Source organism: Quercus robur, chromosome 10, assembly GCF_932294415.1.
Source record: "Quercus robur chromosome 10, dhQueRobu3.1, whole genome shotgun sequence".
Classification (NCBI taxonomy): Eukaryota; Viridiplantae; Streptophyta; class Magnoliopsida; order Fagales; family Fagaceae; genus Quercus; species Quercus robur.
The window spans coordinates 51,747,694-51,775,497 of NC_065543.1; the positions used below are offsets into that span (position 1 = coordinate 51,747,694).

Genomic DNA, 27,804 nt, shown 5'->3' on the forward strand with positions numbered 1-27,804 from the left:
CTTTGAGGGGACAGTTGATATTTTTATGAATGAAAATAATGGCCGTTTGGTCTTTCTTTGGTCTAGTGCTGACTCCAGGTCTACCCTAGGTGCTGACTCCTAGTGGTTTCCCCGCTTGGTGCTGACTCCAAGCAAGGTCTAGGTGCAGACTCCTAGGTCATATCTTTTATTTTTCCATTCTTTCAATATTGTTCTGGTTGTCCTGCGTCACATTGCACAAGAATCTTTATGATCCAGCTAGCTGGTGGTCCTCTCAAATTCCCTTTTTTCATCAACAGTAAGGGTGCATTCTAGGGTTGATGTTATATAAAAATGTGATTCAAATGTCAAGGTACTCTACGATGTTTAGGTGTTTCAGGTCTTGTGATATTACTCAGAAACCATACATTTTTACAATTATTATCATTCTCCTATTGTTTTTTCTTAAAAGGTTAGTTTCTATTGCTTTTTTTTTTTGGTTATCATATCTATTTTGACTTGCATTGACTGATGACTACCTATGCTTTTGTTCTTTTTCAGTCTAATATCTCTGTCATCTCTTTGCGTTATTTTACTTTTTCTATTCAATTAGTAATTGTTCTGTACTATACTAACCCTATGACGCCATATTCAAAGTCTAATATGGGAATGCTATCTTATTAAAGATTCTCAGCTAGTCAGCTTGAATAAGTCTAGTTATTTATTTTTTTTGTGAAAATTAAATTAGTCTATTTAATAATGGTAAGACTATCTCTTGGTAAGGGCCTCTTGTTTGGTAGATGCTATGGAATGACTTGGGGGTTTGTTGCATAAAGTAGCACCTATACCTGGTTTCAGTGTGACTCAAAGGACATTATCATCTAATTTTATGTCGTGTACTATTTTAAGTTTTAACTTTTAAGGACTGGTATTCAGATCAATTGCTTGGGAATTCCCTAAATGTGTCCAGTAGAGTAGCTTGAGGGAATGTATGTTTTCTTTGATAGTGTCGTTACCTTTGTTAATGTTGCTTACAAGTTACTACCAAAGCCATTGCCCCCAATTGGTGAGCTTGCTAATGGCTACCTACACTGGGGTCTTCCATTAATCAATGGAGGCATATGTTACATGCTATTGCACCCTTTTCATCTGTAGCCTTTTACCTTTTCACGCTTGCATTCCAATTGCCACTTATAGTTTCTTCTTTCTCAAAGCTGGTACCTGTAAGCCATACTGCTCTTCCAAAATTCTAGGATAAGGCAATTGTAGTCTGTATCTTTTTTTGTTTGTGACTGTACTTCTGAATTTTTGTTGTGTTTAAGCTCTTTTTGCATCCCAGAACATTAAATTACTCAAGTGATATGAGACTAATGAGTTCACCATGAAACCTTTCTCTTAGTTTCCTATCAGTTTGTATGGCTTCCTATATATGTTAGCAAAAACGTTATGGCTGAGCAAGTGCGGTGATAACCTTTCAGAGTCGCTCATGATTCATGATGCAACCATTATCTCTAAAAGAGAAGAATCAGCATTAGAAAAATGTTAGCATTGCCATTTGACTCAGTTCATCTGAGCTTGATCTCATGATCAGTTCCTTAAATGTTGTTCTTCCCTTTCCCACTACCATTTTATATATGCATCTCATTTCTTATATAATCTGTTCTGGTCCTTTCCATCCTAAATCTTGGGATGCATACATCATGTAGAGCAATACATGTGCTTGCAATATCTGTTCTAGTTCTTCTTTTTATTCTGAATAGCTTAGCATAGTTGCTGAACACAAAACAAATAAACGGTAAATGTGGCTCATATGCTGGTATCTTGTGTTGGCCCTTTAGTGGGGTGTTTTTGATTCCTCAAATTTTTTTATCTGTTGATTTTGCAAATAGTAAAGCTCCAATTATGCAATAATAAAGATATTACAGAAAAATGGAAAAGAAAAATGCCACACCATGCCTGAGAGGAAGCATTGGATTACCAATTAACTGAAAACAATGCTATTCCCATCAAAGGACACAGATTATTTAAAAACCTTTACAAGCTTGTTGTACCATGCCCATCTTTCATAAGATCTGACCGCCCTCAACTTTGGAAACCTCCAAATTCATATTCTTAGAATTTCTGTAGTGTATAGACTTCACAAAATATTTTAAATTTTTGTACCTTGTAACATTTCATTCTTTGTTTTCTCTTACAAAGTTATTGCTTTAAACTGAGGTGAGAGAAATCTGAAATCCTAGGAGTCACCTTGTCTCTCCATGGTTAGTCCTGTTGTTAAAGCTTGTTGAGCCACTTTCCTGGCCCTGCTAGGTTGCCAATTTTACATCATGCTCTACTTCTAGATCCCAAAATCTTATTGTTGCGCTACAATACCAACCATGTCAATGAATTCCTAATATTTTTTCACACACTGAGGTCAAAAGTTCAATGAAGTTACATTGTCTTTAACTAGTCTTTGCAATTTAGTTTAGTAGCAAGGACATCGATGGGAAAAAAGGACGATATAGAACTTGCTACCATTTGGATTTGGAAAGTTATTATAAGAGTTCAAATTTTGTTTCAATATCTTGTGTTCCAGACTTTGAAATGGAGCATAAATTTCACAAAACTTGTGCATGAGGAATAATGTTACTCTGTCCTCCAAAATAGGTTTTGTACAAGGCAGTACTAGTTTTGTATGTTGTGTAATTATATATTTTCTTCTATTGAGAGTAACTAGGAGGTCCTTGAGAATTCTCACACTTCAAACATGGGGATATTAAAATTTAAAAACACACTAACACTTGCAAAGATTCTATTCTCATTGTTGTCTACTTTGCCAAATTGCTATTGAATTGCATCACTTGACAAATAACTCTTTTTCTGCAAGAAGATCCCTGGCTCTTGGCAGAACCTTACTCTTTATTTCTATCAGCACTAGCAAAAGCTTTCTTTTCACTGTTTACTATTATACATCATGTCCCTTCTAGGTGACTGGAGCATTAGATGGAAGCATACTTTGTCAGCCTCTCGCATGTAGTGGGCTCACATATTTGTAGATCCATTTTCTGAGCATAAATATTTTGTATGAGATAATTTCTTTTGTATTGAATGGATTAAGAACAAATTTTGTGTATATTAAAATAAATTAATAATATTTTATCAAATTGAGCAATCAAGTAGATGAAGTGGAAGCAGTAGCTACTGCTTGAGCCTCGGAGTTTTCCCTGGAAGTTGGTATTAACCAAGGTATTTTGCAAGGTGATTCCAACGTGGTCATGAAATCTCTTGTAGACGAGGCGCAACCTTTGGCTTCCTTTGGTACTTTTATTAATTGCTTATTTGGATTGAGGGGAGGGAGAAGGAGTATATAGATGTACACACACACTTGCATTCAGTCTATTCTTCCTTTTGTTCTGTATAGCTAAGCATAGTTGCAGAACACAAAAAAAATAAATAAAGGTTGGTCTATGCAGGGTTCTAGGTGGGCCCTTTAATGTGGAGTTTTTGATGCCTCAAATTTCTCTAACCGTTGATTCTACAATGAGTAAAAGCTCCATTTCTGCAATAATAAAGAGTTTCAAGATAACTACGAAAGTAAAATGCCACACCAAGTTTTAGTGGAATCACTAGATTTCCAATGGGTAAAACTTAGGTAGAGTTCTTTAAATGTTGTAACTTTTGGTATCCCAGTCAAATTCAACCATATGATTGCATAAGCCAATAAGTCACATGGTTGAGTTTAATTGTCATTGTTAAAGATAACATTGTTTGTACTACATTGATCAATCTTCAATGCAACATGTAATTGATTTCTTTTTTCTCTTTTTGGGGTGAGATAAAGATAGAAATAACATGTAGTTGAACTTAAGGTACAACACCTTATAAGTAATTGTATTTGTACCTAAGTTTTGCACATTATAAAACAATGCTATTCCCCATCAAAGGAAAAAGATCGTTTAGTAACCTTGGAAAGTTGATTGTACCATGCCCATTTTTTATAAAATTTGACTAACTCCTCAACTTTGGAGAACTCCAATTTAATATTCTTAGAATTTCTAGACAGTACAGACCAGGGACGGAGCCAGGACTTGAAATTAGGGGGGTGTAGGGGCATTTTTTGTGTATGGTGTATTGGGCTGCCTTATGCGGTAATGGGCTGGGCTACCTCCTGCGGTGATGGGTCTGAATATTTCTGAGTAAGGGAGTTGGGGCCGGTCCAATTGTAACTCAACTTGGGCCGGTTTGTGCATAAACTTATGCCTTGTCTGCCAGGAGTAAACTTACGGCAAGCAGAACTGCTGCAGACGAGTTACGGCAGGCAGATATAATAATAACCAAAACAGAGTATTCTGACTATTTAAATAAATGACTATGTATTCCCTACTAATAAAGCATGATTACAGTCATAATGATATTAATCACAGAGAAAAAATGAAGAAAATAATACTAGCTAATCAAATGGGCATAAATTAAGTTTTAAGCTTAGTCTGCCGCAGCAAAACCAAAGAGGAGAGAACGCCTCTTCTCAATGCAAATAATCCCCCCGGAAAAAGATCCTGCTGTGGGGATTAATGGCTTTGAAGGAGTCGGACCTGAATGGTTATTGCCCAAAAAGAAAGAGTCATTGTTTACGTTTTGGAAGAAAGTAAGATTTGAAAGGGGAGAGAGGGAAACCGATCTATTGGTGCATGCCCATTGAACTAACTCTCATTTTTCCTTAGTTTCCTTTCTTTTCTTCTCTGTTTTCTTTCTTATCTTTTTTTCTTTTCTTCTTGCTCTGTTTTTCTTTTCACTCCCTAAAATACTCTGTTTTTCGATCCCTTTTCAGGGCACGGCAAGGGCCCTTTTTATAGTGCCTGCCGTGACCAATGTTTTACCATTTTGCCCCTTAACCGCCTTTGTCTGGTCTGGGAGTACTTGCCGACCACCAGGTCTGTCCGACGTCCACCCTTGCCAGACAGAGACAGGTTTGTTTTGTTCCTCTGTATACCGTAACATTTCTTCCTGCCACGGTATAAATGCTCTCTCTACTCTCAAGGCATGCACCCAACGGTTCCCCCTCAAACTTGCCTCTTTTGGGTGGTCTATCATCCCAGCAGGACGTACTGTAACACCCCATAATTTTGATACCAATTAAATTATTATACGTAAATTTTTAATGGAGGCCTATAATTAAAATGGATTAAATTAATTTGGGCCTAAGGTATTAAAAAGAAGATAAATACTATGGAATATGAAGCCCAAGTGAGGTGACATAGTACATATATGGGCCTTGAAAACCCTAGCCTTTCCTTTTAGGTCACACGTGTTTTGTTGATGGGATTTCTTTTTGCTTCAGCCGACTATTGAATTCTGCCTTTCTTCACTGTGGCGTTGAGTTGGAGTCTTCAGGTATGATGTTTCTCATGCTCAAGATTTAGGAAGTTTGATTAGTCAAATAGCTTGCAATTGATATGAACCTAGACTATCATTATTCTAATAGAAAAAGGGTTCCTATAATTGTATTATATTAGATAAAGATTTGGTCAATATGTCAGGAAGGAACACAGACGTGAGATTGAGCCAAATAGAGTAACATGTTTCGACTTGGTCACCATGTTAAAGTGAAAAGAATGCTTATGTTATTGCATTCACACTAAGCCATTGACCGGTTATTATGCATTCACACTAAGCCACAATTGTTGACTGGTTATTTTGCATTCACACTAGTTCAACCGTGTAATAGATTTTGGGTCTTTGGAGTGATGAATACAATATTAAAATAGGAACTTTTTATTTATATAGCCGTATGGTTCTCTATAGGCTTTGAAATAGATTTGACATAACTTTAATATATGGCTTCCACCTTTGATTAATAGCTTTATATGCTGGGTTGATCAGATAGGTTTATATATATATATATATATATATATATATATATATAATGGTTAGGGTCAATGGACATCCAGTGGCATCAAGAGGGAATGCTAAGCAGCAAATTAAGACAATACGTGACTTCCAATAGTAAATTTGATAGTTAAGTGAATAAATGGAGGATTTTGGATATATTAATATTGTTTAGGATAAAACCATTTAAGTGTGAAAATAAATTTTGAAGTGGGAAATTGTGTATTGATGAACCTATTTTTTGGTATTACTAGGTTCTAATTCTACTGAATTGTTGTGATTCAAGAGAGGTTGATTTCCTTTATTTTTGCAACTAAGAGGTAAGTAGTGTTTACTAATTTTGGGGGGTTTTTCCAAAACAGTGTTAATTATTAAACTATTTTATATGAAAGAATATGTTGATATTCTATATATAAATAAATATTTTACAAATGTTTGATGTGCACATTGGCTATTCGTTTTATGAAAAACTTGCGGGACAACCTAATTTTATTTAAACTTGTATGTGTGAATATGTCTTTATATTTTAAGAAGTATGAATGGATTATTTTGTGAGCATATTGAATATGTTTTGAAAACCTATGGCAAGTCGTGATTAGAAGCTCAGTATGGTATTTAGTCCTTAGTAAGGGACAATCATGCTGCAGCTAGTCCTTAGCAAGGGACGGTCCCAAAAGGGGACAGTGCACATTTGATAGCTCCTTAGCAAGGGAGCATACTATTGAGGATCCAAAAGGAAGCTCCTTAGCAAGGGAGTGTATCTTTAGGTTCCAAAGGAGCCATCCTTAAGAAATGGGATGAAAGGAGGTTCCAGTCCCAAAAAGGAGATAGCACAACCCTGTCAACGGGGCGTAAACGTTGACCACGAGAAAAGCCTAGGAAATTGTTTATGTGATGGTATCAATATATATATTATGATGGCTCACAATATAAAGATATTACTTTCTTTTACATGAAATAGTTGATGACAAAATATTGGTGAATTATAAGTTGTGAATCTGTTGAAAGAATTATTTATTTGAAAGATTTGTTCCCACACCCTAATGTTAGTGAATTCCACTTATTGAGTTATCTCACCCCCCTTTATTTCCCATTACAGATACATTAGGCGGATTATTGGAGTAGAGATTCTTGGGAGACAGAAGTTACAAATTATTTTTGTGGAACTGAGGATTTTATTATTATTTTATGGCATTAAACTTTGTATTGGAGAACTAATTTTGAGGATGTTTTGTATTTGGTGAATTAGAGCTCTGACTTTTGTAATCAGTTTCAAGGTTGCTAGTTTCTTTTATTTAATATTTTTATGGATTATTCAGATTAAATAGACTTTTATTACCTATGATTTTGGGGCGTTACACGTACCTCACAAAAGGGCTTGGGCAAGAACCGCAAAATAGACCTTTTCCCCTCTCCCCACCACCAAACCATACCCCCTTTACCTCTTACCTCTGGCCCATGGCCCTACCAAGTCCTATATTGGTTGGGTACAGGTTGGTGGTGCCTGGGCCTTGCGCGTGCTTCCCTTTCAGATTTGTCCAAGAGTCTGCCTGCTGCTCATGTGTCTGCCGTGACTTGGAGACTCTCCGTCTACGTTTCCTAGCCCTTCATGTGGGCTTTTCTTTGGTTTCTCGCTCCATTTAGGAGCTAGGCTTCGTATGATGATGGGCCTTACATTTTTTTGGCCCACTTTTGATTTTTTTTTTTATTGCCTGCTACGTTGAACTGTTATTCCTACCGTAACAACTTAATCCTGCTAGACCTTTTCGTGGGCCAGTCGTTTATCCCTTTTCTCAGTGGCCTGTCATGGGCACTGTTTTGCTTTTGCTCATGGGCTCCTATGTCCCTTTGGGCTTTCCTTTGGGCATCCATGGCCTAATTGCTTTCTTTGAACTTCCTCGGCCCGTTTGCTAATTCCACACTCCCATAGGCTTTTTACTAACTTCATTGAGCTTCCCCGGCCCAATAACCTTATCCTTATCTTTGGGGTTTATGGGCCTGTCATAAACCCCTTACTCTCTTAGTTTGTATTGCCTTGGGCCTGCGGCGGCCCTTTCTCACTTTTCTACCTCATACTCTACCCATGGGATGCTATTTCTTTCTTTCCTGGCTTCTTTGAGCCCGCTTGCCTCTTCAAGACCCATTTATTTATTTGTTGGGCCTGTAATCCATTGTTCCTGCCGCTTGGGCTTAATGGGTTTTTTGCTATTTATCTTGTCAATTCTTTGTAGTCCTCATTATTGGGCTTTTCTGTCTGCCTGGACCTCTACAAATGGCCCTCAACAGGGGGCAAAAGTATAAACAAAAAAAAAATTTGAAACTCTAAATAAATATTTATTTTATAAACCATTAACAAAGAAAAATACACAAAATTATTATTTTTTAAGATATTATAATGCAATTATTTATGAAAATAAGACATTAAATTTTCCTCAACACTAGTAGTTTGTAATGTTGCATCACTATTATTAGCTTCTAAACCATTTAAAGTTTTTTTTTTTTTTGAAAAAATCAAATATGGTAGTGGACTTTTTCATAATTTACAAATAAAATATAATTTGAAATTATCATATTATTATATGGTTAATAATCTATAATCATTTCACATAGTAAACAAATTCCATGCACACAAATAGTTAACAAATAACAACAAATTTTAAAATGGTAAATAATCTCTTTAATTATTTACCTAAAAAAAATCTTTCAATTTTTTTTAAAGACATTAACAGACAACAACACTACCAAACAAAACCATAAATCTACACTAAAGTGCACCGAACCATCCAAACATCACATGGGCATTGTGTCGTTTATAATAGTTCACAGTTGTTAATCACTAGCCTAGAGACAAGACACCACCGGACCACCATTAATTAAAATATATATATATATATATATATATATATATATATATATGTATGTATATATAACTTTGGCCTTATTAAAGATTGAAAGAGAAAGATCAAAGAGTCAAGTCAGAGTCTACCTCTCTCTCTCTCTCTCTCTATATATATATATATATATAACTTTGGTCTTATTAAAGATTGAAAGAGAAAGATCAAGGAGTCAAGTCAAAGTCTACACCTCTCTCTCTCTCTTTGACTTTTTTTTTCCTAATCTCTTCTTCTGTTTTCGGATGTGGTGGAGTCTCAGCTCTGCTTCTCTTTCAATTTTCTTCACAACACTGCCAACACATATGATTAAATCTAAGTTAATCAACCAACTAACCAAGCATTAGAGATTTAGATATGAGAGAGGGATAAAATGTTACCAGATTTGGGGCCTTTGGGCGGTGCTAATTGCTGCGGTGGACTAGTGATAGCCGGTGGTGTCAAGCATGGTGCACTGTTCTGCCTTTGCTTTTGCTACATTGCTGTTCTACTGCAGTGCCACTGCCCAAGTCCTCAGTTTTGAGGTCTTCACTCTTCTGCCATAAGTTAGGTTTTAGGTTTTTTTTTTTTTGGGTAGTCGCTTAAAAATCCCTTGGTTTTTTCCCTTTTATTATATGTGTGTCTTGCCTTAAGTTGGCTTAGAAATCCCCTTCTAGTTAGAATCCGCTTTGAGGTTTTTTTTTTTTTTTGGGCTTGTGTTTTTTTGTTTTGTGGGCTTAATTTTTGTTGTTGGGATAATATTTATAGCTTTTAAAAATATCAATAATATTATTGAGGGGGCAAAGAGCAATTTTATTTAAACAAATTGCTAAAAATAATAGATTATATATATATATATATATAGTAAAAAAAAATTTAAAAATCTGGGGGGCCAACAATAGCTCCGTCCCTTTCCTCAAAAAAAAAAAAAAAAAAAAAAAAAGGTCCGTCCCTGGTACGACCACAATTTTTTTCCAACTTTTGTACCTTACAAAGAAATTTCTTCCTACTTTCCTCAGGGAATAATTTACCACGGAGTCAAAGGGTCTCTTTCTTATTTAAGAGGAAGGAAATTGTTTTTCCTTTGCTTTATTCAAAGTTTGAAAATGAATCAGAACGCATAAGCTTTAGCTAGCTACACACCAAAAATAAGCTTGTTCGTAAGAAAGTGTGAAAGTGAATCAATATGGAAAGACCTTGGTTACCAACAACCAGTCTTCCCAACTTGGACGACCTGTCTTCTCAGCTTCCGCGTTTGGGCCCCCAAGTATGAAATTGTACTCTCTAAAAAAAGTTAATCAGACTACAAATAGTATTTTGACAGTAGACTATCATATATAGTCTTCTTGGCCTCAAAACAACAACTAACATTCAATTTCTTCACTCTGCCATTCCCATTCTCTCTCAAAAATCCATTAAGAAAAACCTCTTATTTTAATCTTCATTCACTCTCCTTTGCCTAATTTCATCAAGCTTTATTTCTCTTCTTCCTTTTAGATCTTCTCATACGTACCATTTCACCATGGCTTTTCTGACAAACAAACGAGCCTCCTTTTCCTCCATCACCCACCAATACAAATATGATGTGTTCTTGAGTTTCAGAGGGGAAGATACCCGCATGGATTTTACGAGCCATTTGAATGGCTTTTTGAAGCTGAAGGGTATTCACACCTTTATCGATGATGAACTTCCAAGGGGAGAAGAAATTTCTACTGAACTTCTTGAAGCTATTAGAAGTTCAAGGAGTTCCATAATTTTATTCTCTGAGAACTATGCATCTTCTACCTGGTGCTTAGATGAACTTGTCGAAATTCTTGAGTGTAAGAAGAATGGACAAATGGTGCTACCGGTGTTTTATAAGGTGGATCCCTCGGAAGTACGTAACCAAAAGGGAAAATTTGGAGAAGCTTTAGTAAAACATGAAGTAAATAATATAAAGAAGGTGCAAAGATGGAGGGAAGCTTTAAACAAAGCTGGTAGCATATCTGGTTTGACCTACAAGGACGGGTATTTAATTACTACCCTTTCACTTTATTTATTTATTTATTTTATTGTTATAATTTTCAATTGTGTGTCTAGTCTCTAAATTTTAAGTATATTAACACCAGTTACCACTAATTTTTTTCATTGATGGCTTTAACTTTTTTGGGTCAAATTATGAAAGTATTAATTTTTAATTGCTAATCTAGTTGCTACCAAGATCAATGATAGAAACATAAGAATATACAATCAAGATAATCTTACCAATTAATTAGGGCTTTCTTCCGCAATATTTAGAAAGTTTTTGAAAAAGTACTTAATAATTTTGTAAAAACATCAAAAGTAGGTCCCTAATAACTTGTTTCCTCACATATATAAAATTTATGTAATTTGTTTGTTTTTTTTTTTTTTTTTTTTTGAGCGTGTAATTTACTTTTATTAACAACTAGTGTTATGCATGTGTGATGCAAGGTATAATAAAAAAAATCATATTTAAACTAAAGAAAATACTTCAATAATATTGTTAAAAGTGAATTATAAATTAGATAATAAAAATTTACTTAAGTTACATGGTGAATACACACCATGTAAAACCAAGTTTAACATAGATTATAAAATCATTTAAAATAAATAATGAAACGTGTTCTAAATTTCTTGAAATTTATAATTAACTTTTTATCAAAATATTATTTTATATTTTTAAATATTTTGTACTACGGTTTTACTTAAAAGTAAACTATGTTAATAATTTTAATTTATTTATAATAAGCGAAAGGGTGGAATTATATTATGCTACATAGTGCAAACATGACTTGTATAATTAAACCAAAAATTTGTGGTAGGCCATTAACATGATATAAAATAAATAATGAAATTTCTCTCAAAATTTGAAAAACTCTTCGGAGTAGAATTTTAATTGGGTAACTTTTATTTAAATTTTTTGAAACATTGACGATAGAGTTCAACTTAGAGCAACTATGAAATTGTTATAATTTACTTATAATACACATAATGATCTAAAGAGAAAAAAAAGAAAAAGAAAAATATAAACCAAATAAATAAAGCGGAGGGCATCCACTTAGCACAACTACAATGTAGGATACAATTTTTATTAGTATATAGTATATGGTATGATATAATTTGGACATAAATTATAAAATTTACTTTATTGAAAATTTTTTGATGACAATAATTACTTGATTGATTATTTTATCATTTTAAAAATTTTATATAGTGTACCAAAGGTTTTATAATTTCACTAACAACATAAATTATACAATTTAATATTTAATTTATAATTAACCAATTTTTTTTTTATGGAAATTAACCAAAACTTTTAAAGGCATAGGAACTTGGCTCAAAGAGAGTATGTCACATGTTGTAACCACAACTTTTAGGGTTTCAACTTTTGTTATATACGAGTCGTTGATTTGCACAATGCGCATAAATGTTTTATAAAAAGGTAATACAAATATACCTATTATAATCAGTAAAAAATTTCTCTCTTATCAAATGAAAAAAAAATTAATCAAGAACTTAAATGGTAAAGCATAAAAATAACCGATTCCATATATTTTTACAATATAGTTAGCTATGTTAGAAATTTGACAAATTTTCTCAATATCCAAACTTTATTTCCCTAATATCATATCCACGGAAAATGTATCTAAAAAATTTATAAGTTAGACAAAAACAAAAAAATGAAACAACTACTTTTAGGACCTAAAATACATCAAAACCTTGATTAAGGGGAAAAAAAGTCACCTCTGATACCTAAAATGTAGAAAAATTATCTCAAATTTTATAAATAAAATAATGTAAATAGCATAAAATAATTTCCAAAACCAAACCCTTACAAAAACATGATTCAAAACCTAAAAGAAACAAATATATATATATATATATATATATTTAAATTGTTGCTACCTCCTGTCAAACAAAAAAAAAAAGTGTATATATTCAAACACTTTCAGGATCTAAAGTCCAAAAAAAAAAAAAAATCACATCAACAACCAAATTTCTCTTCAATTTTTTGCCACGTGTCCATCTAAGTTTTTATTTTTTGTAGCAAGTGAATTATTAGGTACAAAAACCGAAGAGTCTAAAACCAATTAAATTCTAAATTATATATATATATATATGGTTGGGTTCAAGTTACACCTAATGTAACTCTAAGAAACGTTACACCACCCAATAACGTATTATTGAATTTATATTTTGAAAATCCAACTATTGAATAACATGTTTTATATGTTCTTAACATGCATGCTAATTTTCATATCAATTAGATGTAATTTGTCATTCGATTCATAAACTCATCTTTTATGGATTGTTTTAAACTATAAAAATTTGAATTTAAACAATTGACTGATGACATGGCTATTAATCTTTGATCACCTTGAAATTTTGCAAGCATGGAGAATATATGAAAATAATGTAATCTAATGGTGGATTTGTCAAAATTCACATTCAATTAAGAAATATTGAGTGGTGTAACATTAGTTAGAGTTACACCAGGTGTAACCTAAACCCAACCCACACACACACACACATATATATATATATATATATATATATATATATATATAAAGCTAATACTATGTAATCTCTTCTAAAAACAATGTATAATTTGAACTGTATAATTGTGATTTTTTTTAAATTGTACTTGTGTATATGCAAGGGCTACACATTAGTTAATAATTAAAGCTAACAAAGGCTACAGTAATTGAGGCCATTTTTAAGTTTCAAAATATATATATATATATATATATATATATATATATATTTGAGGCCATTTTTGAGTGTGTATGTATTGTAATTTGTAAGTATTTAAAGAATTTTATTCTCTCTACTTTTAGTTACCACCTTAGTCTCTTGTTTTATATTTACCAAAAACCAAATATGGATCAAATAATATTAGTAGTAAATAAACATAAATTAATTTGAATATGATAGTTGGGTAACATCATATCGCTAACACTTAACTTGGAAACTTTTCGGCCATAAGCATAACATTGCTAACATAAATGAGATGTGACAATCAAATCAACAATAACAAAGAATTTGCAAGAAAAACATAGAATGAATAGAGGGGAGAGATACAAAAGGGGCAATAAGAAACTTAGATGAAAATTTAAAACAATTTAGGAATGGTTGTAGGAAGAATAAGGTTAGAGTGGGATATAATGGATGGAGAAGTAGAGTTGACAATGAGAAGAGGAAAGGTTAAAAAATAATGTAATGCTAGAATTTAAGAGATAACGCAGGTGAAAATTGATTAAAAAATTATAGAGAAATAAGGTTTTTTTTTTTTTTTTTTGAGGGAATATAGAGATATAAGTTGAGAAGTCATATATTGCGAAAAGATATATGGTTTTATTATGATTGATAAGTTACAATGAGGTTAGAGAATGTGTAAAGTCATGGTGTACTTTTGAATATATTAATATTGCATATATATATATATATATATATATAATGGTGGTGTGGCTGATGATGTGGCTTAACATGAGCGTAACAAAATTAAATTCTATGCTTTAACTTTTATATATTATTATATAGATATAAATATAGATTATATGATATTTTTGTTGCAGTGCACAGACGAAACATCTTGAATTTAGTCCTTGTTCATGTATTTCTATATTCTGTTCTAACTTATTACATACTTTTTATGTTGTGTATGACAGTTGCAGCTGCTCTCAATTTGAATTTATTGAAGAAATCTTTAAAGAGATCTCAAGTGCTCAATTAAATCACATGAAATTATCTGTTGTAAAATATCTTGTTGGAATAGATACTCGTGTAAATGACGTCATAAATCGGTGTTTAGATATTAAATCAAATGGTGTCCGCATTGTAGGGATCTTTGGCCTTCCCGGAGTGGGTAAGACAACAATTGCAAAAGTTATTTTTAACACAATTCATTATTGTTTTGATGGAAGCAGCTTTCTAGATAATGTTAGTGAAAAATCCAGGACAAATGATGGCTTAATTCAATTACAAGAGACACTTTGTTATGAGATCCTTGGGTATCAAAATTTGAAGGTGGGGAGTATATCTAAAGGAATCAATGTGACAATTGAAAGACTTCATCGTAAAAGGATTCTTATAGTTCTTGATAATGTTGAAAAATTGGATGACATAGAATTTTTTCTTGAAAATTATGATCAGTTTACTTCTGGAAGTAGAATCATTATAACCACAAGAGACAAACACTTGCTTGATACTCTTACAAGAAATATTCATGTAATGTACTACGAGGTGAAGGAGTTAAATAAACATGAAGCTCGTAAACTCTTTTGTCAAGAGGCCTTTGGAAGAAACAATTTCAAGGAAGATTATTCAGAACTGGTCAACAAATTTATAGATTATGCCAAAGGTCTTCCATTAGTTCTAAAAATAATTGGCGCAGATTTGTATGGAAGAACTAAACATGAATGGAAAAGTGCGTTAGAAAAATACAAAAGAATTCCCAAGGGAGACATTCAAAAAATACTCAAAATAAGCTATGATGGATTGGACCAAACTCAACAGGAAATTTTTCTTGATATTGCTTGTTTTCTTAAAGGATTCTACAAAGATCAAGTTGTAGATATACTAAGAAACATCAATTTCTATGAACCATATTATGATATTGCACGACTTATTGATAAGTGTCTTATAATTGTTACTGAAGATAACAAACTATTGATGCATGACTTAATTCAACAAATGGGTTGGGAAATTGTTCGACAAGAATCACCAGATGTGATCAAGAAGCGTAGTAGGCTATTGTGTTATGAGGATGCTCCTGAAATACTAAATGAAAATACGGTATGAGTTGTTTTGATTTACTTTTTTCTATTTTTTCACAAGGGGATTTAGTCATTTTTATTCCTTTTCTTTTTTTAATGTTTAAGAAAATATAATTTTATGAGCGTGGCTTTTGTTTAAAGTTTAACAATCTATTTTTTTTGGTGAATTATTTTTACATTGTGGTTTACTTAATGTTTTGTTTAATTAGAGGTCAAATGAAATTCGAGGCATAACAGTGTGCTTGCCCAAACCAAAAAACATGAAGTTGAATCTTGAAAAGATGAGGAATCTCAAATATTTGAAAGTTCGCAATGTAATTTGTGAAGACCTTGAATCTCTTCCCAATGGGTTGAGGTTAATTGATTGGAATGAATTTCCTTTGTCTTCCTTACCATCAGCCTTTGAGCCTAAAAACCTCGTTGTACTCAATATGCAACAAAGCCACATAAAATTGGACGAGCATTTCGAGGTATGATCATTAGCATTTATAAATTCTTATTAGGCTTTTGTTAATGAGTGCTCTTAGGGAACAACTTAAGGTGCATTTTTTTTTGTGGTTAAAACTAAACCATGCATTTAATACTAAATTAAATAATATTTTTATTCATTTTCAATGAACAAAATCAATTTGTGCACTTAAAAAAAGAGTAATGTTACATGCACTACAAGTTTTACTATATTGAGTGTACAAATTGATCAAATTGATGTGTTACCAAGCATAAAGAGACAATTCAAATATTTATTTATGAGTTAGTTGAAGCCCAACATTTACATTCATTATTACATTAGTTTGTAAATTTTATATTGTAATACTTGTAGTATCTTTAGCATTTTTTTTAATGTTTACAATAATTCGTAATTGAACATGTAGTATTCCTTAATCTATCCCCTTAGCATATCATATTGATTTTTTTTTCTTTTTACTAATAAATTTCAAAAAAAATATTTCTTCTTTCTACAGAGGTGTCGATTCGGAACATTGATATATATGAATTTGTCATATTGTAAAAATATTACAAAGGTACCCGACTTATCACTGATTGCCCCAAACATAAAGGAATTGGACCTTCTTGCATGCATAAATTTAGTTGAGGTTCATCAGTCCGTTGGACTTCTTGAAGAGCTTAAATTCTGGAGTCTTTGCGGATGCCAAAATCTTAGAATTATACCAAGAAACCTCAAGTTGAAATCTCTTAAAAAGATTTATTTCCATGGCTGTGAAAGTCTTGAGCAAGGAACAGAAGCGTTGTTTTCATCAATAGGATATCTCATTGCCCTTCAGAGGTTAAGTATAAGTTTAAAAAATGTGAAAGAGGTTCCAAGTAGCATCTCTAATTTAAAAAATCTTACCTTTCTTTGTATGGATTATTGTGACAATTTTCCAAAAGCCATGGATACTCCTGATTGTTTCCCCAAATTAGAAATTTTCGGTATCCGTTATAGCAACATTACTACCCTCCCTGAAATCAATATTAGATTTCAGAAATTAAAAATTCTTTTCTTTCACCACTGCTGGAAACTTCGGGAAATTCCAATGCTTCCACCACATCTAGATGATTTATATATAGAAGGGTGCTATTCCTTGGATTCACAATCAAGAAGAAGATTATTGAGTCAGGTCTCTCCCTTTCTCATAGAAAGAAACAATTTTGTTTAACTTTCCCAAACATAATATATGACTAAATTTGCTAACTGAAGTTTCTTAAATTTGCATCAGTTTGGAGAAATGTTTGGGCTTCCACAAAATATGGTATGTTCAAGGGGATCTTTGCATCAAGACTCCGTTTCTGAAAAGTGCTACGATGCATCTAAAATGTGTTCTGCACCTAACCTTGCTGATGATGGATTTCAATTTAACCTTGTCCTTCCAGGAACTAAGATTCCAAAGTGGTTCAACCATCAAAGTGTTGGAAACTCCATATCATTCTCTGTCAATTCAGAATCTCTAGCATTTGCTTTCTGTGTTGCTTTAAAAGTAGAACTGAAGGATATTGTGGCAAATCGATATAAAGGTTTTCTTTGTTCTGTCTACATTTTCTTCAATGGTTATGAAAAAAGTTCTACTAAAGTGATTTTTTATTTAGATTCATCGTCTTTTATGTGGTTTCACTATAGAAGCAATAGGTCATTTGACGGCATAGTTTTAGAGGAATGCAACAACGTTAAGCTTCTATGTGAAATTTCAGATTATGATCCAAAAATGGCAAAAATTACAATAGAAAGGTGTGGGGCCCATGTAGCATGCATATGTCCTCGAAATCTGGCTGTAGATAAGATGGCCTGCATAAGAATTCATGAAAGTTTAAGAGTGTCCTTTGATGAAAACTTAAAAATGTTTTTATGTAGAGTCGCTGCTCAAAAACTCTTCATATTCTCAAAAACCCATTGCCCTCTCTGTGAAATAGCAAAAGATTCTCTTTTACATCTATTTCAATGTTGTCCCTATGCTAAAGGAGTGTGGTATGGTGGTAGATGGGGTTTTCGAGTCGAAATGATCCGAGCTCAAACTTTAATGGAATTTGTTGAACATATAATTGACCCCCCAAGTGAGTTACTCTTAGAAAGAATCACCAAAGATGAGTTCACACTATATGCAGTAGTGGCAATGAAAATCCTTTGGATGGCACGAGAGGAAGCTTTGGTTTCAATCACTAAACCCACCATAAACCAATTAGTCCATCGTCTGAACAAACAGTATGACTTTTACTTGAGACCACTTGCCAAAGAGCAAAACAAGAGAAGTTCTTGGACCAAACCACTTGATCAATTGGTAAAGCTTAATTTCAATGCATCATGTGATCAAAACAATGTAGGCTTGGCTGTGGTTCTCAAAGATCAAGATGGGAATGGGAGAGCTATCAGACGTGGCATAAACATCAATAGCAAGATGGGAATGCCATTGGCCAAAGAGGAGCGCAAATTGTGGTAAGGGGTTTGAAGGTAAGCATTCCATGTATTTGATAAAATGTTTCTATAGGTTGAATGAATGAACTCACCTCTTTCTTTTATAGAAAGGAGTTTTTGTGTATATATATATATATATATGATGGTAAAATATGATAAAGATTAAACAATTGGATTGCTATTTTTCTTTCTTTTTTGTTGTTGGATGAATCTCCTCTAGAGATACTGTTTATTTTGTTAGCTTGTTGTTGAGTATTTATCTTTTAGATTGTTCTGTTTGAATTGCAGTAAACTTCATTGTAAAACTAGCTTACAAGCCAAATTCTGCTTTGGCTTTGGCTTCATCTTCATTTGGAAATCTGGTTAGATCAAGAACATTTGATACTTTTTCTTAGGAAGTAAATTCTCTCATTGCTTCTTTTCCAAGCTAAATTCTATTAGCTTCATCTCATGTGCTGTCAGGTGCTTGTTTTGTGAGTGTAGATTTTTATGTGGCTGAGTCCATTGTGTCACGAGCAGAAGATTCATGAACCAGGGTGTGATCAGCCATCAAGCACTTTGTAGAATATGCCAAAGAGGCAGACCTTCTGGAATTGCCACTACCGATTATGACTGCTTCAGTGACATGCACGATCAGCCATCCTGCACTTCATATCTAATACTTTGAGTTTAAAATATGTCTAGAGTAAGAAGATTTAGAGTATCAAAGCAACAAATATTCTCTCATTTCATCTATTAAAAATTGCATGCTGTGGTTTTTTTAGTTTAATTTTTTGTTCATTTCTTTTTACATAACGTCTATGATTTCAACCAACATCAATGGATAGTGGTTAGCTTAAAAGAAATATTGTTGCTTTAAGTCATATTTAGTATAACCAAGCTACTTGTCTTGTGATGTTACTCTCAAAGTAAGGGGTTGCATCTTGTTGGTGGTAGAGGAGACGTGATTGGTCAAATTTATAATTCTCATGATGATGTTTCAATCTTCAATTCTTTTTCATCATAAATGCATACATATGTGAAATTTAGCATTCATAAATTATTGAGTTACATATTGATTTCTTTTATTCTTGTAACGACCCCGCCCCACCTGTGTAGATATTGTCCGCTTTGGGGCCCATGCCCCTCACGGTTTTTGCTCTCTCCCAAAGCACATAGCAGTGGGGGAAAAGGCCTCTACACATTAAAGGGAGATCATTCCTTATAAAAACATTTTCATGTGCTTCCCTAGGCGATGTAGGATTTCATGGAATGAAAGACCCCCCTTTTTGGGTCACTACAATTCTTTTCCTCTTCTGTTACAACATCAGTAGTGATTATTCTTTGGCTTTGCCTTTTGTGGAGACTCCTTAGAAGATTGGCTTTTAGTGTCACTAGAAAGGTTCCTAAGTGCCTACATGCAACCCATGTAGTTGAGTCAATTTGTTATCATTTACTTTTTGCTCAGCTGCGTATGCCATTTTCAACATTCTTTACTTATATGAGGACTGTGTTATCATCTTTATGAGTTACAATGACTAAATGGGAAATAAGCTGAATTTTAAATGCTTTTATTTTCTTGTAATGCAATACATCAATGTAGAATGTATTTAATTTTTAGGGTATTTTTATGTTGCAATCGTAGAAATGGACCCCATTTACATGTGTTATAAGGTTGTTGGTGGGTGCAATTGTAGAAATGGACCCCATTAACCACATTATCTAATAAACAAAATCACATAGAAAATGCTTATGTGTTGTGAAATATATTAAATAACCAAATAGAAGGACTATATTTCAAGAAGCTAATTTGGGTTTTGAAAATCTGATTCAATGCTTTGAATAATCGAAAATTACCAAACTTGACAGAAATATTTAACAAGGACAAAAGCTGATAAGGTAAACTGTTAACTTTATATCTTGATGTTTTTATTTGTGTGAAGTAGCTTTATGCTGAAGAAACATGCAAACTTGTTTGTAGAAAACTTAACCAATGAGTGAAAAGGCAAAGACAAAGTTGCAACTTCAATTCAAGTATCCGATTGCCCTCACTCCAACTTCTCAGTATTGGCTTAGACCATTGAGGTATGCTTATGAGTATAGTATGTTACTCTGCTTGGGATATTCTTGAATTAAACAAATGAAACTCTACAATTATAATTTGCCTTCTTGCAATTTGAACTAAAACTTATTTTGAACTTTAGGTGGTAGAACAGTCACCTTACACAAGTCCTATCAAAAGTGATTTGTCTGCGGACAAAATTGACGGTAGCCTACGAAATAAACATTACTACATATTTGAAAATCTAACCATTGAATTGTATGTTCTTTATGATCTTAATACACATGTCAAATTTTGTGCTAATCGGATATTATTTACTATATGATCCATAAGCTTATATTTTATGCATAATTTTGAACTACAAAAACTTGCAATTAAAATAATTTGTTGATGACATAGCTATTGATCTTTAGTTTTCTAGAAATTTTGCAAATATGAAGGATATAAGAATAAGATGTAATCCAATGGTGAATTTGTCAAAATTCACCACAATTAAAAAGATATTTAGTAAGGTTACAACCAATTTTGTAGCTAAACTTTGTCCATGTCTACAAGTTGGCTTGTAAGTGGCCTAGATGGAACTATATGCAACCTGGTCACAAGATTGCTAGTGTCTGGGCTAGGGCATGTATATCTTAACGGATGCTAGGGAAACCAAAATTTAAGACATTAACTTCTTTATATCTACAATGGAATATTTTTATAAAAGGTTGATGTTACATTCTTAAATTACTCTCTTCTTGGTTAGCTGCCTTATTGAGGCCAATTATATGCAAATTGCCTGCCTCTCTAATGAATAAACCTTTTTTTTCTTGTTTTTGTTTATAATATAACCTAGGATTTTTTTTTTTAGGGGGACAATAACTTCTTTATTTGAATGAAAATATATGCATATTTTAAATAAGGTATGTCTAAAAATATATTTTATAAGGAAAGTAAAAATTCTCTAATAAAGACCAATAATTTTTCTGTTGTATTATTCATTTTATGTTAATACTATCAAAACCTGTGACTTTTGAATGGAATTAAGTGTTTGTGATATTTGCAAAAACTAAGGGGACCATTGTATTAAATTAGAAGAATTGGGATGTACAACACAAAGGATTATCTATATACATATAAGAAATATAAAAAACTTCAATCCCATGGGAGGCAATGGCCACCTTGGCCTCCCTTTGCTTAACTTGTATTGCCTCTGTTGCCTCAGATAAGGTGTTCAGCAAGGGACACATGTAATTTCAATTTTTTTTTTTTAATATCCTACTTAGTAAGGAATAAATCTTCATCTTCCTTTTGGGGTATTATTGTTCTCTTGCCAGATACTATTCTACCTAGATGTAATATGACCTAAGCATTATTACAAAACCTTGGGAACTGAGAACTCTGATAATTTCTTCTTATTATAGTTTGGTTTATTGACAATCAATCATCTTTCTATACCAATTATGCAACTGATGAAAAGATGGTAGACAATTTCCTATGCAATAAAATAATGTGTTTCTTGTAACTTTTGCATGTAACTATTTAGCATGTGTTTTCCCTAAATTTTGGTAATTGTTCATATTGTAATTTGGTTTCGATCATATGGGAGTAATCAAGTGGTCACTTTGCTCTGAGTTTGGTTTACATTTTCTTCATTGTGATTTTAGTTAGTATGAATTAAGGCTCTCCATATTGCTGATTTGTTACATATGACAACATATAAGTAAGATCAAATGTTGACTAATATTATGGTTAGTCAAGTTGGAGCAAGTTCTCTGATTTTCTAAAGTTTGAGTTTTGTAATGAACTTCTCATACTAATGATATTTATTACTTCTTATCTAGTTGAATCTATGAATTTTATACTCTCATGTTTGTCTTTTATTTCTCCAACTGTATGCCTAAGAAAGTTCAAGGAAGAATGACTTTACCTTTGAACTTTAGTATCACTTTTTCATACTTGGTAAAACAAATAATTACTTCAGAGTAGGTAATTAATTTGTCATAGGGTTGGTCTTATTTAATGAATTGAGAGGGGGATAACTCTTTCTACCATCATGTCATGTTAAAGGCTAGCTCAAATCAGTTTCTTGAATTTATATCCCTTAATCTCTGGAGTTCTCGTGTAGTAGTATCAAATAGCCTTCTCACTCTTCCTCTTCACCAAAACTGCATTTCTGTTTTTCTCTGAATTCTCTGACTTAAAGTCTTCAACATAGATTATAGATTTCATTGATATTAATATCAAAAACAGCAAGGGCTCCCAGAAATCTTCACAAGCGATTGAGAATCTATATTTTAAACATTACTTGGCTACCCTCATTGCTTATTTAAAGGCAAAATCCTGTTACCTTAGTCTCATTTAATGTAAGGGTGTCTGTTTTGTCAGTGCAGATTGTTATGTCCGACCTAGATTGTGACTAGCCAACACATAATCAATATGCACTTCATAGAATAAGCCAAAGTACAGTAACAGCCAGTGACAATACCAGCAAGTGCATTAAAATATGTTGGTGCCGCCCATCTCTCAATACATCCACCCTGATGTCTCTACTCATTGGGAGAGCTTCTCAAATTGCTTGGATTGCTTGAAGTTATAGACAGCAGAAACAGCAACAACCAGAATGGCAACAACGGTAATACTCCCACTATGATACTACCCATCTATCTAGCCATGCTGTTTGATACCTAAGGCAGAGAGAGTATAGCTCAGGTTGAAAGTAAAATAACAGTGGTGTCCTCGAATGCTTCAAAGACATAACTGAGTAGCTTTTTGCAAGTGCCTTTTGGTACTTACTGGCAACATAAACATTCTTTCTATGAATAAAATCAACCATATTATCACTAATATCTCCCTTTATGTCTGTTTCAAGAATCACAGCCAGTGCTTTTACTCTACCAGCGTGACTCAAAGCCTAATAATGTGTTCAGAATGACTGAGAAGAGGTTTATGGACAAGTTAGTGAGCCAATATCAGAATGAGGTTCCAGATGTTGTTAGTGCACACCAAGGCAAGATCGAATTTCAAGGGTTCCCCTTTGATTTGAAAATTTGAGTTATTATGAGTTCAACAAATGGCAATGATGGAACAAATCACTGCCTTTGGCCACATCTTCATTTAGTTTAGTCCATCTTTATTGCTCACATTGGGTGATGAATAGAAACTCGTCAAAGTTGAGCTGAACCTTTTATGTATAACGACAAACCCCATGCACTTGTTTTATGGAGGTGGCTATATGGGCTGGCAATTTGAAATTTGAGTTTAGAAGAAGTCAATAACCCTTGGCCTGCTCTGATTACATTAGACAGGAGTATGGCATTGCACAAGAATCTTTACGATCCAGCTAGCTGGTGGTCCTCTCAAATTCCCTTTTTTCATCAACAGTAAGGGTGGATTCTAAGGTTGATGTTATTTAGAAATGTGTTTCAGAAGGCACTCTAGGATGTTTAGGTGTTTCAGGTCTTGTGATAAGAATTTACTCAGAAACCATACATTTTTACAATTATTATCATTCTCCTGTTGTTTTCTCTAAAAAGGTTAGTTTCTATTTTTTTTTTTTTTTTTGGTTATCATATCTATTTTGACTTGCATTGACTGATGACTACCAATGCTTTTGTTCTTTTTCACTCTAATATCTCTGTCATCTCTTTGCATTATTTTACTTTTTCTATTTAATTAGCAATTGTTCTGTACTATACTAATCCCATGACGCCATATTCGAAGTCTAATATGGGAATGGTATCTTATTAAAGATTCTCAGCTAGTCAGCTTGAATAAGTCTAGTTTTTTTTTTTTTTTTTTTTTTGAAAATTAAATAAGTCTATTTAATAATGGTAAGACTATCTCTTGGTAAGGGCCTCTTCTTTGGTAGATGCTATGGAATGACTTGGGGGTTTGTTGCATAAGGTAGCACCTATTCCTGGTTTCAGTGTGACTCAAAAGACACTATCATCTAATTTTATGTCGTGAACTGCTTTAAGTTTTAACTTTTTTAAGGGCTGGTGTTCAGATCAATTGCTTGGGGATTCCCTAAATGTGTCCAGTAGAGTAGCTTGAGGGAATGTATGTTTTCTTTGATAGTGTCATTACCTTTGTTAATGTTGCTTACAAGTTATTACCAAAGCCATTGCCCCCAATTGGTGAGCTTGCTAATGGCTATCTACACTGGGGTCTTCCATTAATCAATGGAGGCATATGTTACATGCTATTGTGCCCTTTTCATCTATAGCCTTTTACCTTTTCACACTTGGTTAATTGTTATTGGTTCAAATTTGAACCTATTAGTGAGATTACTTTTATGCCCCAACAATGACCACCAGTAATAAGCTGCCATTTATGATTTGTTGTGAAAATGTTGTGAACATTGCATTTCTCGAAGAAAAATTAGAAAATAGAAAATATTACTGTAATGACCCTATTACATAATTTTTGAACAAAACATTTCATGGGAAAAAAAGAAAAATGAAAAGAGAGTCAGGGTCAGAAAAATGAAATCCAAATCTTTAACTTAAAAGAGAGAGAGGAGAAGGCCGAAGGATTAGGTATAGATAGGTAATTTCCACAAACCCTTACTCTTCTCCCCAATTTTTCTGGATTTGGGGGGCTAGATTATGGTTAGCCCATTAAAAAAAAACAGCCGAACCTCATAATTTTTTTTCCCTTTTTCCCTTCCCTCTTCTCCCCAATTTTTCTGGATTTGGGGGGCTAGATTATGGTTAGCCCATTAAAAAAAAAAAAAAACAGCCAAACCTCATAATATTTTCTCCCTTTTTCCCTTCCAACCAAACACCCATTTCATCCAAAATATCTTATATTTTTCTCTTCCTCCTTTCATTCCTCCAAAATCACCCCAACCAATCATACACTAAATCAATTTTATTTTCTTGTATGATTTTGATAAATCCACCATGGTTTAAGAAAATCATATCAAACCAGTCGGTTCAACTAGAAACTGAACCTTCAATTGGTCCGGCAAAATAGTAAAAATCGACTGTTCAATCAGGAATCAGACATTATTTTTTTTTCCATTTCAGCTTTTATAACCATGAAATTCACCCCAAAAAGAAAAAGAAAAAGAAAAAGACACGTATTATTCTCCCTTGTCCACTAAAAGTCACTTGGGCCAACCACAGGTGCAAGTGAGACGCTGAAGTGTGAACCCCCAGCCCATTTACACATTCAAAACGGTGCGTTCTAAAACCCACCTCTAGCTTCTGAACTAAAAAGCGAAAAGTGAAAACCACAGCTCAGAAAAGAGAGGGGGTTGATGCTCGATATTGCTTCAAGCTGCTCAAACTCAACTGGACTATCACATACCAATCTCAATCCTCAACCCAGGTAACAAATCTTCATTCTTTTTCCACTTAAAGCAACTAGCTTCAATCTCAAATCAAATGTTTCGTTTAGTTTGCTTAAACCTCCCACAACAGTTGAAGCACAGAGCTTTACCACATAGCCATGCCCACTTGTTCTCAAATCTCTCTAATTCCACCGAAACACCATCTTTTACAGGCTCTTTCCTTCAAAAATCATGTGGGTTGTCCTTAGAATCCACCATTTCAGCTTCCAAGAAGCTCACGGTTTGACTCAGACCCATGTCAAAAGTTTAATTACTAGTCGTCCAGTCTTGCTTTTGGCTGATTTAGACAATACCCTGAAGCCCAACTTGGAGTTGTTTGAGTCATTGGGGTTTTCTAGTACTAGCCTTGGCAAAATGCTTACCAAAGACCCACGTGTGCTTGAAAGTGATGCATACACTGTGGTTGAGTTCTTTAGAGCTCATGGTTTCAGTGATCAGCAAATATCAGATTTGACTATGAAGCGTCCGACATTGTATTTGTTCAATGCACATAAGATTTTTAAGCCAAAGCTTGAGTTTTTCAGATCTTTGGGCTTGTCAGAACTTGAAATTGCAAAGATTTTGTCGACCGAGCCTTATATTCTAGAAAGGAGCCTCGAAAACCAAATCATTCCTTGTGTTCAAGAACTTAGGCGGATTCTTGGCAATGATGAGAATGTCGTAAAGGCTATAAAGGCATGCTACAGGGTACTTGAATGTAAAGTGGAAAAAGTTCTACAGCCCAACATATCGATGTTGGTAAGCCGTGGTGTACCCATGTCCTTAATTTTGAAAATGTTCTTGATCCAACCAAAATCAATGCTTATGAAGACTTATCGGTTTAGTGAGATTGTTGATGAAGTTATGAAATTGGGTTTCGATCCCAATAATCTGCTATTTGTTCTAGCCATACGTTCCATGGCGGTTATGAGTAAATCTTTGTGGAAGCAAAAGGTAGAAGCTTTTAAAAGTTTTGGATTGTCGAAGGATGAGATTTATGCAGCATTCAAAAAGCAACCCATGTGTATGATTGCTTCAGAGAATAAAATCAGGAAATTGATGAGTTTCTTTGTGAACAAACTGAATATGACACCTTCAATGATCTCCAAGAATCCAAACCTTCTACTGCTTAGCTTGGAGAAGAGGATTATTCCAAGGTGTTCAGTTCTGCATCTTTTGATATCAAAGGGGTTGGTTAAGGAAGAAACTAGCATTGTTTATGTGTTCAGAATGACTGAGAAGAGGTTTGTGGACAAGTTAGTGAGCAAATATCAGAATGAGGTTCCAGATGTTGTTAGTGCACACCAAGGCAAGATAGAATTTCAAGGGTTCCCCTTTGATTTAAAAATTTGAGTTATTACGAGTTCAACAAATGGCAATGATGGAACAAATCACTGCCTTTGGCCACATCTTCATTTAGTTTAGTCCATCTTTCTTGCTCACATTGGGTGATGAATTGAAACTCGTCAAAGTTGAGCTGAACCTTTTATCTATAACGACAAACCCCATGCACTTGTTTTATGGAGGTGGCTATACGGGCTGGCAATTTGAAATTTGAGTTTAGAAGAAGTCAGTAACCCTTGGCCTGCTCTGATTACATTAGACTGGAGTATGTCATTGCACAAGACTCTTTATGATCCAGCTAGCTGGTGGTCCTCTCAAATTCCCTTTTTTCATCAACAGTAAGGGTAGATTCTAAGGTTGATGTTATTTAAAATGTGATTCAAATGTCAAGGTACTCTACGATGTTTAGTGTTTCAGGTCTTGTGATATTGCTCAGAAACCATACATTTTTACAATTATTATCATTCTCCTGTTGTTTTCTCTAAAAAGGTTAGTTTCTATTGTTTTTTTTTTTTTTTGGTGACAATAATTACTTGATTGATTATTTTATCATTTTAAAAATTTTATATAGTGTACCAAAGGTTTTATAATTTCACTAACAACATAAATTATACAATTTAATATTTAATTTATAATTAACCGATTTTTTTTTTTTAACGGAAATTAACCAAAACTTTTTAAAGGCATAGGAACTTGGCTCAAAGAGAGTATGTCACATGTTG

General features: G+C 33.4%; 2 protein-coding genes and 1 long non-coding RNA gene across 5 annotated transcripts in view; all 3 read left to right on the top strand.

Annotated features, from left to right (window-relative positions):
• Positions 1-15,596, top strand: part of LOC126702738 (disease resistance protein RUN1-like) — a 118,655-nt gene extending 103,059 nt beyond the window's left edge. The window contains exons 1-2 of one of the 3 annotated variants that reach the window (XM_050401557.1): positions 10,023-10,703; positions 14,366-15,596. In XM_050401557.1, the coding sequence (XP_050257514.1) occupies positions 10,219-10,703; positions 14,366-15,497 (1,617 nt within the window). In that variant the 5' untranslated portion in view covers positions 10,023-10,218 and the 3' untranslated portion in view covers positions 15,498-15,596. Of the gene's footprint in view, positions 1-10,022; positions 10,704-14,365 lie in introns of those variants that run through there. The other 2 variants (XM_050401556.1, XM_050401559.1) reach the window with 2 other exon arrangements.
• A 4,134-nt stretch (positions 15,597-19,730) lies between these two features.
• LOC126702743 (uncharacterized) lies at positions 19,731-27,580 on the top strand. The gene is made up of 3 exons (XR_007647828.1): positions 19,731-20,441; positions 22,794-23,801; positions 27,439-27,580. It is a non-coding gene; the product is annotated as an uncharacterized LOC126702743 (long non-coding RNA).
• LOC126702740 (transcription termination factor MTERF6, chloroplastic/mitochondrial-like) lies at positions 25,583-27,580 on the top strand. Its single transcript, XM_050401561.1, has 2 exons — positions 25,583-25,737; positions 25,912-27,580. The coding sequence occupies exons 1-2, from the start codon at positions 25,667-25,669 to the stop codon at positions 27,089-27,091; spliced, it is 1,251 nt and encodes a 416-aa protein (XP_050257518.1). The 5' UTR covers positions 25,583-25,666; the 3' UTR covers positions 27,092-27,580.
• Positions 27,581-27,804: the final 224 nt, after the last annotated feature.

What these genes read in the sequence shown, in the direction of transcription:
- LOC126702740 (XM_050401561.1), top strand. Translation starts at nt 25,667, where the DNA reads ATGCTCGATATTGCTTCAAGCTGCTCAAACTCAACTGGACTATCACAT. An exon ending in AATCTCAATCCTCAACCCAG is followed by an intron (nt 25,738 to 25,911) that starts GTAACAAATCTT and finishes CATCTTTTACAG; the next exon opens with GCTCTTTCCTTCAAAAATCA.